Here is a 16627-nt window from a genome sequence, read left to right on the forward strand (position 1 = left end):
TTTCTGAGCGATGAGGTTGCCCAGCTACGGGAAGAGAACGAGCGCCTTCGTGTAGAGAACTCGCGGGCTTTCGTACAACAAGCCGAGGTTATCGCCTCTCTACGTGCCGATGTTCACGGCCTACGCCAGGAGCTTGTGCGGTGCGCTGCTTCGCAGTGTGAGCGTCCTCTCGTCGAGCGTCCTCTCGTTGTCTCCGTGGGCAATCCTACCCGTGAGGAGCAGCCATCTGTGGACTACTCCGCCGCTCTTCATCGAGGGATGACTACTGGAGATATTACCTGTTCATCTTCTGCCTCTGCTCCTCGCCGTGCGGTTGACTTACCCAGTGCGATGAAGAAGCACCGAAGTCGAGCCATTACTGGCGCATCCAGCTCATCTGTCCTGAACGTTGCCATTTACCAAAAGAAGCGTCCGAAGACTATTTTCGTCTCTAAACTCAGTCCCGATACTACATCGGTAGACCTTACCAACCATCTAAAATCAGTGAATATTACTCCCATTTCCTGCCGGCAGCTGAAAACAAGGTACGACTCCTACTCGTCCTTCCATATTGAAATTGATGAAGAATCCTACAGTAAGCTTGTTGAGCCTTCGATGTGGCCGATGGGCTGCATATACAAGGACTTTCGTGGGAAGCTTTACGACGATATGCTTCATCCCTCTGAACTGACGCAAAATTGCAGTGGCCCCTAATTTGGATATCTATTATCAAAACGCCCGAGGTCTTCGGACTAAGGGATCAGAATTTTTTTCTAGCGTCTTGTCCTCTTGTTATACCGCTGTTGTGGTTACCGAAACCTGGCTGTCAAGTGATATTCCTTCCAATGATTTCTTTCCAAATAATTACTCTGTTTTTCGTAGCGACCGCCCTGAAACAGGTCCCAAATCAAGAGGAGGTGGAGTGCTCATTGCTATTGACAGTTTTGTGAAGTGTGTTCGACGTTCCGATCTGGAAACTGTTGAAGAATGTGTGTGGCTCGAGCTCACTTTAAATCGATATGAAAAACTTTTACTTGCAGCTTTCTACATTCCTCCGAATCTACCTCCTTCAGCCTATGATGATGTTCTGCTCTCAATCGAACATGTTATAACCCGTCATAGCAAACACAAACTTCTTATTTTAGGTGATTTTAATACTCCTGGTATCAACTGGAACTCACTTATTTCTTCTCACAACAATCATTACATATTAAGTAAGTGTAACGCTCTACTTGATTTTATAGCCTTTAACTCTTTGCAGCAACACAATTTCATTGCAAACTGTTGCGGTAATATTCTTGACATCTGTCTATCGAATTTTGAAAGTGTTCGAGTCTCGAGTTCAGACATACCGCTGACTCGCTGTGACAAATTTCACCCTCCGCTTCTAGTTACTACTGCTCTCTCTGCCTCACCTTCTACTAATTCAGATCGGGTGGGGAATTCGCCCCTTTTCGCGTATGCACGTGGTGATTATGTCGGTCTTTTCAATTTCTTCTCTTCCGTCGACTGGTCTCTTTTAAATGACATTAATGATTCAGATAGACAAGTCAGTCGCTTTACAGAAATAGTTCTTGATGGTATGCGTCGGTACATACCTTTGTATACTCCTACGCGTAGGAAGTTCCCTTCCTGGTTTTCAAGGGAACTAATAACGGCGTTAAAGCTCAAGGAACGGGCCCATCGTAAAGCGAAACGCCCTGGGTTTCACAATTGGGCAGAGGAGTTTCGCCGTGTGCGTTCTCTTTGCAAACGCTTATACAAGCGGGACTACGACTCCTATCTTGAGTCTTTAGAGAGGAATGCCTCAAATCGTCCTAGTCAGTTCTGGCGTTACGTTCGCAAGCGTTCCATTAAATCAGATTTAAGTATCAGCTTAGTTGACTCTCAGGGTTCGGAAATTCGGGATGTTGCCGACAGTTTTGCACAACATTTTTCCTCCGTTTACAAACATCCACATTGTGATTCCGTTTGCCTCCCATCTGGTGCACTATCTAATTCCATTCTCTTTGACGAGGAGTTGATAACTGAGAGTCTTAAGCGTCTGAGACCATCTTTGTCTCCTGGACCTGATGGCATTCCAGCTGCCATAATAAAAGCCTTCAGTTATATCTTCGTACCAGTACTGACTGCCATATTTAATAACTGTTTAAAAAATGCTGCCTTTCCTCGCGTGTGGAAAATGGCACGCGTGTTTCCTGTCTTCAAGTCTGGAAACAAATCTGATGTTTCCAATTATCGTCCGATTTCTCTTCTATGTGCAACCTCTAAGCTGTTCGAATTAGCTTTGCACAGCGTACTTTCCTTCCATCTCAAACATATCATAGTACCGAATCAACATGGCTTCATGTCGGGCCGCTCTACTTCTACCAACCTTGTCACGTTTATGACGTATGCCTCTGCAGCTGTCCTTCAGAGGGGTCAGGTTGATACTGTGTACTGTGATATGAGCAAAGCTTTCGACGTTGTTACTCACTCACTTCTTCTTGAAAAACTTCTACTCTCTGGCGTTGAAGTCTCACTTGTAGCCCTCCTACGCAACTATCTCCTTGATCGCTTCTGCTTTGTCAGTGTCAATGGACAGACTTCTTTCGTTTACCCTGCAACGAGTGGAGTTCCTCAAGGTTCAGTACTAGGCCCGCTTCTCTTCTCCGTTTTTATTAATGATGTTTCCGCGGCGATAAAGAACTCCTCGTTTCTTCTTTATGCTGATGATATAAAAATATTCAAGGTAATACATTCTTTTCAAGATTGCGTGTTGTTGCAATCGGACATATCTGCTTTTTCTGATTGGTGTGCGATGAATCGACTTACCCTCAATTCTTCCAAAACTAGGGTTGTGTCCTTTACTCGTAAAACACATAGCTTTCTCTACAATTATTCTGTGAATTCCGTGCTGTTGGATAGGGTTGATGAAATTAATGACCTTGGTGTACTTTTTGACCGCACCCTCAGCTTCTCCTCTCACATTAACCGCATTGCTCAGCGGGCTATGCGCACACTCGGATTCGTTTGCAGACTTTCGAGAGAGTTCCATACTCCACTTCCGTTCCTAAAACTGTACCTGTCCATATGCCTGCCGGTCTTGGAGTATGCGTCGGTTGTTTGGAATGGCACTTGCAAATCGAACTTGGACAAGGTTGACAGAGTACAAAAAAAATTTTTACGGATATTTCATTATCGCTTTCCTTGCGCAACTTCCCCCTCTCGCTCCACCAGGAGCGCCCAACTGAATCTTCCTACCCTTCACTGCCGTCGTATCAGACTTGATATCATATTTCTGTACAAACTCTTTCATGGCCACATTATGTGCCCTCAGCTCTTAGAGTACATCCTACTGCGCGTTCCGCGAAAGAGCATGAGGGAATTCAGACCATTTCAGGTTTCTCCTCTTCATTCCCACTCCCCTCTGGACAGGATGCAGTGGTTATTTAACTCTTTTTGTCCTCACCTTGACATCTTCCAAAACTCGCTCTGTTCATTTACATTGGATGTTCGTAGCGTTGTATTCTAAATAGTACTTTATCACTTAAAACTCCCACTTTCTAGCCTTAAATTGTATTTACTTCACTTCTTGCTTTTTCTCCTGTTCAATGCTGTCTGTATCGTGAACTACTTTTTATCCGTTTCTTACTTATATTTCAACTTTAAACTTTATATTCGAATCTTACTGCCCCTTGTTCAATTTTACTTCTTTATTGTATTATTCTGTATTTCTAGCCTGTGTTTTAAGTACCATGCACTTGTTGCGCCTGGAAGGGTTGTTTATTTTATGTATATTTCTATATTACTATAATCAATGTCAGTTATTTGTTGTTGTTGTTTTTTTTTTGTCTTCTATCTACCGTTCGTTTTTTTTTTTTTTTTCTTTATTTCCTGGTGTGCTAAAAAATTCTCTCACTGTGTATATAAGTGATGCTACTCATTGTTTGCTTACTTTCCGTGATACTTTTCGTCTGTTTCATTTCATGTATTATTTATTTCTTTTTTTGTGTTCTCTTTGTGTGTGTAAACATGTTTGTGCTTTTTCATTTTTGTTTCTTTTTTTATTTGTGCTGCAGCACGAAGACCACATGGTTGTTCCTGCGCACATTAAATAAAGATTGATTGATTGATTGATTGATTGATTATTATTATTATTATTATTATTATTATAAGATAGTTTTGCATTTGCAATTTGCATTTATCACCACCTCATCTAATAATAATAATAATAATAATATAATAATAATAATAATAATAATAATAATAATAATAATAATAATAATAATAATAATAATAATAATAATAATAATAATAATAATAATATTATTATTATTATTATTATTATTATTATTATTATTATTATTATTATTATTATTATTATTATTATTATTATTATTATTATTATTATTATTATTATTATTAATAAGACACCCGACTACTGTGCCGGAGTACCCGGGTTCGAACCCTACCTCGGCGGCTGCGCTTTGATGGAGGCGAAACGAAGAGGCGTCCGTGTGCTGTGCGATGTCAGCGTACGTTAAAGATCCCCAGGTGGTCGAAATTACTCCGTAGCCCTCCACTACGGCTCCTCTTTCTCTTTACACTTTCACTCCCACCTTCCTCCCTTCCCTTACGGCGCGGTTGAGGTGTCCACAGCAAACAAGTGAAACAGTTACTGCGCCTTTCCCTTCCTATGGGAAAGGCGGGGTAACTTTAACATGTGGTTAGCCGCCGCCCAGGCGGGAATTCCCGGCACAATAAATCAGCCGCTAACACTCGGGCATCCTGACAGATTTTAAAGTGCTCGTTAAAGTAAAAAGGGAGCACAACACTGGGGGATGGCATGAAAGCGTCAGAAAAGCAATAAAAAATAAAGATCAGTCCAACTTGCACTTCCGCTTCGAATACGATCTCTTCCCCTTCACTGGAGATGTCGTTGTCCAGCCGGTCTTGTGGTTTTGTCGACGTCTACCCTTTTTCGTCGTTTTTTCTTTCTACGAATAGTACTGGACTGGCGTAAGGTGAAGATGTCTCGGTCACAATACCCTTTCGCCTCCAGTCTGCGATAATTTCCCGAACGATCTCTTGTTCCTCAACATTCGTCTTGTCAGCCGCTAACATGCCGATAAGTCGGTTGCGAAGTGGTAATTACGTCATTACAGGACGGTCCCCAGCTATGTTCGAGAGTGGCATTCGTGAACATTCTCAAGATTAGGTTGCACGAAGTACTGGCACACTCGAAAGTTGGCAGAGCACCGTATGCGATATGCAGAAGTCGTTGGCTCAAATCCCATAGGCAACTTCTTGTCTGCTGCTCTCTAATAATTTGCCTTTTAAGCAGGAAATGATTCAATTACTAATTTCTCATCGATCATGACCACACAAAAAAATATAGTGGCCGACGATCACGATAATCAGTGACGCGAAACTTGAGCTCAGCTCCCCAGAGGTAGAGAAACAAACAGACGTGTTTGTATTTATGTGCAGTTTGAGTCTATATATGCTCCACATTGTCCCTCATAACCGTTCTTCAGCTGGCACTCAATCCTTTCTCAGTTCTTGATGGATATGAAAGAAGCGCTTTCATGACACCTGCCGGAACTGTGCCTCTTCGGCGTCGCCTCGAGCGGCATATGGGCGAGGTGGACGCGTTTTTGTCTTCTGCGCAATCATAATTCACCGCAGAAAATTTGAGCATTCCTTAAGCTCCACTAAAGGCATGACGCGATCACATTAATGGCACCGTCTGCTGCTCTCCTTTCTCATTTACGTCCCAATTCGCGTACTTTGCTAAATCACTGGTTGCTCTTTTAATTTGTGCACCTATTGCATCACACGTCATCTCAAACACACACGGCACGCAGTTGTAAGCCACCAAACCACGCGAAACACCACCCCACATAGAAATTAAGTCCTGTTTTAGCCAAGCCGTAAGAACACCCCTGTCTGGCCTAGGTGTTGCATGTCTGACACGAGACCCAAGGTTACCATGTTCGATACCCTTGTTACTTCCCCATCTGACAGTTGCCGAGTCGGAAGCTGGACACTCTGGTAGCAGTCTATACGCACGTCCATGCCTGTCATCCATGTGGCGTGACAACTCCAAAGTGTCATGGCGTCATCCGCAAAGTCGGTGGTAGTTATTTTAAATAAAACTAAATCCTACCCCTGCTACAAGGTTTGGGAGATCAGGATATCAGGAAGAAAACAAGAACATTCAATATTAACATCTATCGAAGTGATCTGCGAAAGCCAGAATTAGCGCACTGCAAAACGGCATGCTAAGGGCGAACCACAACATTGAATATCTCTTGCTACGTATATATGGCAACTTCAGCAGGCAACTTGGGTATAACCAGCCGAAGCTGGTTCGATGCATAACATTGAGCACTTACAACAAAACCAAATGCTAAAAACTATAGAATAAACCACCTGACCACATATCGCTTGTAACATTAAAAGAGCTTTCACCTTTTACAATAGCCTGATTCACTCTATACGAGAGCTCGTACTAGGTGCGATGTGCTGGTTTATCAAGTAGCTCGAAAAAATTGACCGCCAGGCCATATCCAATGCACTGCTCTCAGATAGCTCTTTACCTCCCTCACCTCTATTCTGCACAAAGTGCAGCGGCCATCGGTGTACTTTGCGCATCCTAGCCCCCTATCTTCCCTTGATGAAATCTTGATATCCACGCAATATAACACAGCAGCCGACTTGGGCTTGAAAAGCCATATCGACGGCAAATGGTGACGAAAGGTAACATCCCCTTTGCGAGTTAGCTGATAGCTCCACGGTATCGCGTCTGAAGGTTACCGCATCCTTCGTTATCCAGGAGCGACGAGTGCACCGACAGCAAAGGCTGTCCCGTGGGGACATGGAGTTTTTGCTAATCCAACGCTACAGCTCCTTTTACATTCCACTAGCCCGCAAGGTTCCTGTACAGAATTCCTGTGTGAAGCTTGTACCTATTGTAATTTGTCTCACAACACTGTAGTTACACCGAAACGAGCGTGTACTTCGATCCGAAGGATGCCCCAGTGACCGCTGATTTTTTCGCTTGTCGGGGTAGTGGAGAGCGAAAGGAGATAATAGAAGCACTTCTGTGAGACAAAGTAACGCACGCCAACCACGAAGCTTACGTAACATCGATCAGAGGTCACCATACATCACCGGCCTATTGCTTCGAGAGCCCTATAATAATATTATTAAAACTGGAAGATATGATAGTACATTATGATGATTGTAGTAATGTGTATGTCGATATGCTTGTCTTAATAATGTGTATGTCGATATGCTTGTCTTAATAATGTGTATGTCGATATGCTTATCTTAAATAACTCCTTGACTCTTTTTCTCTTATGCTTCATGCTGCATCTGAAATAGGTTTTATTAGATCAAGTCTAACAAGCCTCAATTTAAATTTGAAGGACCCGCCTCTGCGAAGTTTAAAGAGAATTTTGCGCAGTAAACAATATTATTATTATTTAAAGAAATTTGCTCTGATTCACATCAAAATACGGCCTTAAAATCATGCTGCGTGTTGGTGCAAAAAGTGGCCCTCAACCTTGATAAAACAGTATTTATGCGTATCACGAGAAAGAAGACGTCTCTGAAGTTTGCCACACCCTGATACATCTGTGAGTGAAGTAAAAACATATAAAGAATTCAGGTGTTATAATTAATGACCAGCTAACCTAAAGGGATCGCATTCGCCATATAACTTTATATGCAATGAAAAACCTGTTTGTAATGTGATAGTTAAAAGGCGCACTATGCAGAGTGAAAAAAATTGCTTATGAATTTATTATTTGCCGTGACGTGGGACCTACACACACACACACACACACACACACACACACACACACACACACACACACACACACACACACACACACACACACACACACACACACACACACACACACACACACACACACACACACACACACACACACACACACACACACACACACACACAAACACAAAATACATTGCACACGTAGAACAGGTTCAAAGGCGCGCTAGATGTTTCCTCTATAAGATTATATCGAAATTCTGATTCATCTCTCCTTATCGAAACGAACCAAATAAAACAACTCTGCACCCGGCCAAAGGTATCAAGATTGGAATTACAGCTTAACTCCCGATTTCGCCAGCACCAACATCCACAAATATTCTTTCTTTTTTTTTTTTTTTTAAACAACAATCGATGACTGCTAATCACTACTTGAAGAGGTTTGCATGTTTACAAATTCCAAGAATGTTGAAATTCTTTTTACCACTGAGCGAATTTTTAACCAGTTGTATTTCGTTATATTTTTAGAGGCGACATGATCGTAATGGCTACCCATGTCAAAGTGCTATCGGTGTGTAACAAATAACCATTTGCTTTTTTTTTTTTGTACTACTTTTGCCCGCCTTGCTTGGACCAACTTTAACGCCATCATACAAATATATAAAATCAATAAAACAATACTTTTCGAGACTGCCCCGTTCAGTGACACCTTCCCATTGCTAAGCTGATGTTACAGGGATTTCGTAAACGCAGAAGACGTGAATAAACCTTTCCAATTTTCGTAATAGTGATCGCTGGTTTGTCGACAAAGGCCATGACAGACATGAACTCTGAATTACGTCTGTAGCAGCACAGTTCGGTGATGTCTGTGCTTAAACGTTCGTTGCTAAAACGCCGTACAGCCAGCAAGCTATACTTCCACGTTAGTCTGGAGTACGTTTAGGCTGGTCTCCACAGCGCTTCTGACGATATTATGCCTTTAACAAAGGTTTCCTTCATTATATCACCATCTCAACTCTCTTGCCGCAAGGAATACGACGGTGGGAAAATGGAAGAAACAGTACAGGAAAACGGATATGCAATGCGAGGGGAAATAAATATCAGAATGAGACTCACTTGGAGATGGTTGGTTGGTTTGTGGGGTTTAACGTCCCAAAGCGACTCAGGCTATGAGAGACGCCGTAGTGGAGGACTCCGGAAATTTCGACCACCTGGGGTTCTTTAACGTGCACTGACATCGCACAGCACACGGGCGCCTTGCTTTTCGCCTCCATCGAAAAGCGGCCGCCGAGGCCGGGATTCGATCCCGCGCCCTTGGGAACAGTACTCTAGCGCCGTAACCACTGCACCACCCCGGCGGGGCGACTCGCATGGAGATTCTAACATCCCCAGCAATATATCGCACCACTCGTACCGAGTGTTAGAAAAAAAAGAGGGAGGAAAATATGAGAAAAGAAACACTCACCACACATTAAGACAAAAAACTTGATTACTATCTTATTCTTCGTCCCGCACTTCCGAAAATTTTCGTCAACCGTCCGCTCTAGTTGATGCCGCACTGCGCACTCTTTTGCACATATCTTCAATCGTCCGATCTAATTGTTGGCGCACCGCGCACTTCTGTTCGAGCGGAGTCCCGTGATCGCACTCTTTCGCGCCAAAACATGGACGCTGTATTCGCTGCGCACTAGGCCCATTAAAAAAGAAAAGAAAAAAACATCACTACCAAAATAAGGTAAACACGCACGGCGGCAGCCACCGCGGCGCCGACTCGTCGGAGGCACGCTGCAGGTGGGGGGTTGTCGGGACTGGTTTACATGTTCGAAGACGCACTCACGGGACGCTCACGTGTGGTTCAAGGTTCACACAGCCGCCACCCAGGCGGGAAATCCCGGCGCAATAAGTCGGCCGCTAACACGAGTTAATCGGATTTCGCGGAAAATTAAGGCTATATTTTGCCGTATTGATCTGGAGAACGAGCGGTTTCGGGAAACGCAAGTAAAACATTGTGCCAGCAGGTTGCCTATACTCTTCTAGGGAAGAACGCAATGAATATTGCGAAGCATTTTATCGCTTTAATTTTCATTGCTGTCTCGTTGTTTTTATATTCCCAAACACACAATCCTGCATTCCGCAGCTTAGACACGATGCTGAGAAGAACAAAGCTCAGATTTCCTAAATGTTCAAGCTGAGTTTGACGCGAGATGTGTGCATTAGAGGCAGACACTTTGTTTCCAAGGCTCGTACTTGTGCCCGTGAAATTGTAACTGATGCGCATGCAGTATAGTTATTAACTGAACGTAGTATATAGTGAACGCAGTTATCAGTGGACTCTGCGGTGTTTGATATATCAAAAACAACAGCCGACTATCGCCATTCCTACCCCATTCTTATATATGCATAACTTCCTCTTTCTGTATCAAGGGTTGCAGAGTTGTCGTTGTTGTTGGCCACTTGAAAAATGACACGTACCAAGCATGGGGGATTGACCAAGGTGTGGTGTTGTCCACAAACTCAATTACAGGCACAAGCTTGTCGCAAAGCGAGACTTCAAATAAATATAACAACGCAGCTATAAGAATTATGGTTATAAAATAATAAAAATAACTAATTTTGATGAAAGAAAATAACCTGGAAGCATTTCGAGAAGGGTTAACAGGTTAGCCTACCAGTTGCTATAATGTAGTCATGTGTAATTCCACAAATAGTGTCCAACGCAAATCCCTGCAGATATGCGGAGGTCATTTTGTCTTCTCCATTTTAAACATTGCTCACACCCACACGGGGATTGCTGTATCTTCCTCTTCTACACGAGAAATGACAGAACAAAGCAATAAAAAAAAGTGCTTAAGAAAACGTTTTGAGCAAAGCTGGCCAACGGCACGAGCGGCATTATTGTATTTATTCTTTCTTTTTTTTTTCTTTTTTTTTGTCTGCTGTGGTTTATCATCATGGAAGGCTGCTCACCGCAAGAGGCCCACTTTGAACAAATCAACCCTCTTACTTGAGAATATTTTTGTGTCCGCATATATCAATGCATTGCGATTCCGACAAGAGCATGGGGGGATCTGTTCTCACTCTCCTCTCAAAATAAAGCCCTGGTCGAGATTTAAAAAAAAAAATAAAAGGGAAAGAGAGAACACCTTCCCTCACGCCATCGCGGGACTTCGCTCCAGTTCGCGATTGCCTCTGGGCGCCCCGCCGCTGGCTCCGACATGCGCTGATCCAGCGTAACAGCGGCTTTCTATACATTTTTCGTTTCTTTCTTTTCTCCACTTTACACCTGGCTCGACGCATACCCGACCGTGCAGCAAGCAAGCCAGCATAATAAACGCACCGGAGGTCAGCTGCATTCCTGTCTGTGCGCGCGGCGCCCATCGCATAACTCTCGGCTCGTTCCCTGTCACTTTTGCTTGCTTCTACGGGCATTTTTTTTTTTTCCTTTCCATTCCTTACTTTCCGCCTTCTATATCCTCGACTAAATATTCGTGAAATAAGCAGCAAAGGTAAAAATATATCCAGGAACATTCATTACGAACCGCCAGTGCACCGCTATAAGCGCGCGTATGCACTGCGCCTGCCCTTCATACTCTGCTCGAGCCTGCACGCTTTGCACATCGGACGCTGTAAGCCGAGAAGCCGGATTGTCAGCCACCGTCTGTGGAAATGGAATTTGTACCCAACCCCCAAGCCTAACGTCCAAAGATGGGACGCTGAAGGGTTATATATATATATATATATATATATATATATATATATATATATATATATATACAAGTGAAAAATTGCTTCATACTGTTTCCAAGTTTATTTGGAGTCGACGTTTATACATATTCATTTTTCTGATGGCAAGAGTGCGAAAAAGATCAGAATTCCAAACATCCGATGTGAACAGCGGGGAAAGAGACGAAGGTCTCATGCCTGAAGTTTTTTTTTTTTTTTTTTTTTTTTTTTTTTTTTTTTTTTTCACGCGGGTTTGCATAAAAAAGTATGCGCTATCCACAACCCGTAGCCGATGTCTTAGTTATCTCCCCTTTTTTTGTCACGTCTTGAGTAATGCGAAAAGAAAGTGAAGCGCAGTCGGATAGTTCACTCGATTTATTCATCATTCCTGAGCACCGGTTCAATTCTCGTCCCATTTTGTTACACTCGCTTCATCCAGCCACCTGCATTATAATTATAGAGTTTTAAATCGAGCGCGGAATTTAGGAATGAACATGACGCCGGTTCCCTTCCCTCCGTCAGTCCGCTATACATCAGGCCGGAAATCACAGCCGAGTAGCAGTCTTCGAAAGTTGGACCCCTCTTCTTAGAATCGGCGCTTATCACCACCCTGTCAAACTATCAGAGATAGCTCAATCGGATCTTCGCCTTCCAATGCGTTTGCACGTGGGCTGACATTCCGTCGAGAGTGCCGGATCTTCGTAGACAGCAAGGAACTTGCTTCATATGACCAATGTGCGCGTAGAAGAGTGCGCGCCTACACGAAAGACGTCTCATCTAGAGTACCTGTTCAGTGGGGTTCTCGGAAGGCGATGAACCAAGTCACGACACTAGAAGAGTGCGGGTTGCATGAGCGCTACGCAACGTGTCTCAGCGCATATTGCTGACTTGGTTGCTATCACCCACATTATCAGTACTGTGTTGCGCGGTTAGTGGTTCTCGGAACGGGACTAGCAGAAGCAAAAGTACAAAATCGGAGGAGAGATTGGTGTGTGTGTGTGTGTGTGTGTGTGGGGGGGGGGGGGGGGGGGGTTGCATGAGCGTAGTGCACGTGCCACGGTGCTCACTCGTGGCTTCCCAGCGGCATTCCAATGATATCATAGAGCGTTTACTTTTGCACGGCGCAAAAGTACAGTAGCAATCGCACGTACTGATGCGTACAAGAAGGTGATTCACGCAAGATCCGACGAGTTGTCATTACAACCAATGCGCACTAAACTACACTACGCCAGCGCTAATCACGAATACGGCGTCGAGAAATGATGGGACGTGAAATTCATGCTACGCTAAGTTTTATTCCGTTCGGTTCACAATATCTCTTGAGCAAAGCTGGGCGCAGGCTGCCAACGCACTGATCGAATGTGTGGGCAGCACCCTCAATGCGTTCAGGCAAAGCACTAAATAATGCACATGACCCTTATCTTCCCGTGCATGTTCACGCCATGACAAGTGCACCTCGATCAGCTGCTTCACATTTATGATCGAGGCGACACCATGCGCGAGGGTTACACTACACAAAAAGTTTGCCTATAGTGTACTTGCGAAAAGTGGTGAAAGAGGGTGAACGGGAGAGGGAAACTGGAGTGGTGTTGCGCTTGGCAGGTGGGTGGGGGCTCGGTGGGAGGGGGAGACCGCCAGCGCAGTGTTTCGGTCGGTGTCAAGTAGTTTCTCACCTGTGAAATAGGACTCCTTGGCGTGGCAGCGGTGCCGCAGCATGCTACCGGTACCCTTCTTGCTTGAGTAGGAGACGAAGTTCTTGCAGTGCACGCATCGCGCGAAGTCGCGCAGCTCGCCGTCGAGCACCACCAACTCGAAGTCTTTCCACGAGGCGCTTTTGGCGTTGAACTTCGTCATGAAGTGGAACCGATGCGGCTGGCGCCGGTGCAGCTCATACAGAATGTCCTTCGTGAAGGTGCCGTGAAATGGCGCCGCCGCTTCCTCGCCGGAGGACATGTCGTCGCGCCTCCTCCGCCGCGCTGCTCCACCGGGGAAGGAAGCCGGCGGCCGCTGCCGCGCCGATGCGCGTGAGTCAACATTCTCCACTCACGGCCCATGACGCATGCACGCACTCTCGACGCAGCACGCACACGCGATCGATTCCGCACGCGGCTCACGCCGCCCGGCCGTGCAGTCGCCTTCTCTCCCGACGCCCTCGCCACCCGCCCGCGCCCCGCCTCGCCGCCGGCAGCAGCAGCATCCCTCGAGCGCGCGACGACGCCATGTCCCGCCACAGCGCTAAAAGAGTTGAGAGAGAAGATCCACTTCAGCCTCACGTCGTGAACGTGGTGACACTTCTTAAACATCGAGGGCGCGGCGATCGCTTGCGCCTCCGCAACGCTCGGCAGAAGCAGCGGATGCTTGGTGTAAGGTTTCGCGATATGACGCGCGCTGCGCAGAACGTAGAGAAACGTGTCGGACCTTGTTATTACGATAGAAACAAAAACAGAAGATACGTGAATGTCCGCAGCTCTTCAAGCTGTCCTTGTACACTGGCGAGAGTACAACTATTCGCGTGAGTTTGGAATTTGTAACAGGATAGTTGAAAGAATACCTCGCTTTGACATCACCGTCTCCGGCGTTTGTGGCATAGAAAATTTAGGATTAGTTTTTGTTTCCGCGCCGCGCATTTGCGTTAACAGTGCGGGCATTAAAGTTTGAGGAGTAGTTGAAAGAAGTTTGCATTTTTGTCGCCAAGAGTAAATGCATCTTTCCCCGCGTCACCCTACCTTTTCATTTATCCTTTGGAAGTTTTATACGTTGCCACTTGTGTCAGCAGATAGATAAAATGCTCATGTTCAGTTTGCAAAGGATCCGTCACGTCTTCGAAAGTCCTTACAAAACAATTCAATAAAGGCTTTCGCATCGACGCCGTGCGATATATGTTTTCATTCCCATACTTGTTCGATTCCAGTTAGTTTAACCCCTTAACGCTGAATTTATGACGCAATTACAGAAACATAATTCCTCTAGAATACACGCTGCGTAATGTATTCGTATTCAAAATCTGATATAAAAATTTTTATAGCGTCGCTAAAATGTCAGAAATTAGCGTGTTAACGATTGGCCACAATTAGCAATTGGTGCATTTTGCGCCAAGATGTTGGGAAGAGTAAATAGAAGATGTGAATCCAAATTAAGAGCCCATGTACAGTAAACCTTATTTTTGTCCAATAAATAGATTGTTACTTTCCCCGCAGCATTTGCCAGAGAATAAAAGTGATCGCGTAATTGGTTGACGCTGGCTGGAATTCGCAAATTAGCGCTTCCTTATTCTTCCCACATCCTTATCACAATTATTCCGGATATTCTTTCCAGATTCAGCAGCGTCTAAGAACATGTAGACCTCAAACTTTGCGTGCAGCTCCGTGCAGCAGTCGTCAGTACACGTCGATCCAGCGACATGCCGCAAATTTATGGCATTTGGCTTTAAAGGGTTAAAACAACCGAGTGGTGTCGTTTATAATCGGCAATTAAACCATTTTCTTTCACCATTACAAGTAGTTTATTCTTATCCCAGTCAAACAAAATGGGTGCTGCACTACCACCACAGAAATCGCATCATGAAAGGCATAGGAAAGCTTCAGCTCATAACACACAATGCAAGTGAAGAAGCTACCATACCCGATAAGACAGACGCTGTAAATGGTCGCTGTTTCACCATTTCTTCTGCACGTATCGAATCCCGGCCTCAGCGGCCACTTTTCGATGGAGGCGAAAAGCTAGGCACCCGTGTGCTGTGCGATGTCGGTGCATGTTGAAGAACCCCAGGTGGTCAAAATTTCCGGAGTCCTCCACTACGGCATCTCTCATAGGAGTCGCTTTGGGACGTTAAACCCCAAAACCAAACCAAACCGTATCTTTTCGTTTCGCATTCATCACCACGATTCGGCCACGAGACTCGACATTACTACAAGAAAGAAAGAAAGAACGTCGAAGTCGCATTAAGTCGCATACGTTTTCAGCGCCACCTACCGGATCTCTGGTGGAACGCGGCCACAGAGGCGGACGCCCCGGTCTGGATGCACTAAATAGCCGATCTAATCGAGCATCCTCTTCCTCCTCTTCTTTTGTTTCTCATTTGTTTTACCCTTTTCTCCTGACCGCTCGGATCGCACGGTTCGGAGAGGGGGACAAGTGAGCGGAGCAGCAGCAGACACGGCGGCGGGGCGGTGCGAAGCGCTTTGGCTCGGCTGCTGCAGCGGCGTCTGCGGTGAGCGGGTTGGGCCCGCCTGGTTACAGCCGCGCGCGCGCTCGCGCGACTGGTGGTGAAAAAGGGGCAAGATGTTGCTCTGCTAGCTCCGCCGCGCGCCGGATGTCTCCGCAGCACCGGCGACAAGGCCCGCGGGGGTCAAAGCACTTGACTGGCCAGCTCAGCGACCCGGGGTAAGGGTAGCAAGGGGACGAGCGGGCGCGTGCTGCCCGCAGATGAGACCAGAGTACGCGCTCGCGCGCCACACAGGCAAAAGAAGCAAGCGTTGCCTGCTTGCATAAACTTAGAGGAAGCACGCGGTGGAGAAGCGAAAGAGGGTAAGGGGGATGAAAGGTTTCCTCAGTTCGGCCTGGAGCCAAGAGGACGGTGGTTATAGGTGCGGACCCTTTTTCGGGTTCGTGATAGCGACAACCGGATCCTCGGTTGGACGTTTAATGTGCTCGCGCCCAACCAAGGGCAGATTCTTTTCACAATCAGGAAGCAAGTCATAAAAAATAATAATAATAAAGAAGCACAAGCATGAGATGGAGGAGGAAGGAGCAGTCAAACCGAATTGCAAAGAGTTCACTGCAGTCATTTTAAAGGACGCCAGCAGAAAGGCTGAACGGGTTCTTTCACTTCGACGTCTTGTGTTTTTCATAAAAATGCAATATAAAGGATGTGTTCCGGTTTGCAGAGAAGGGCGAATGTCGGAAGTGAAACGGTGCAGCCCCGGCTAAGCTTTTGCGATGGCATTGGCTCTTGAATTACTTCACACGATCTGCTGGTCGCGCATCTGTTGCTCGTACACGCTCGCACCAAAAATAAAAAAAGCGAAGAACTCTGCGTACAAGAGGGTGCAAAGAAAAAGCGAACTCATTAGTGTTTTCTTTATGGTTTTACTAGTTATTGCAGTGGCTTGGAATTTATGTCATAGTTGCGATAGTGATAAT

The 16627-nt window shown here is 45.4% G+C and overlaps 1 protein-coding gene across 2 annotated transcripts in view; it reads right to left on the reverse strand.

The window, feature by feature from the left end:
* BEAF-32 (Boundary element-associated factor of 32kD) overlaps positions 1-13638 on the reverse strand; it is a 65089-nt gene extending 51451 nt beyond the window's left edge. The window contains exon 1 of one of the 2 annotated variants that reach the window (XM_084607238.1): positions 13159-13638. In XM_084607238.1, the coding sequence (XP_084463364.1) occupies positions 13159-13438 (280 nt within the window). In that variant the 5' untranslated portion in view covers positions 13439-13638. The remainder of the gene's footprint in view (positions 1-13158) is intronic. The other variant, XM_084607239.1, reaches the window with a different exon arrangement.
* Positions 13639-16627: the final 2989 nt, after the last annotated feature.

This window comes from Amblyomma maculatum, chromosome 6 (assembly GCF_055883805.1).
Source record: "Amblyomma maculatum isolate TAMU_Amacu chromosome 6, ASM5588380v1, whole genome shotgun sequence".
Taxonomy (NCBI): Eukaryota; Metazoa; Arthropoda; class Arachnida; order Ixodida; family Ixodidae; genus Amblyomma; species Amblyomma maculatum.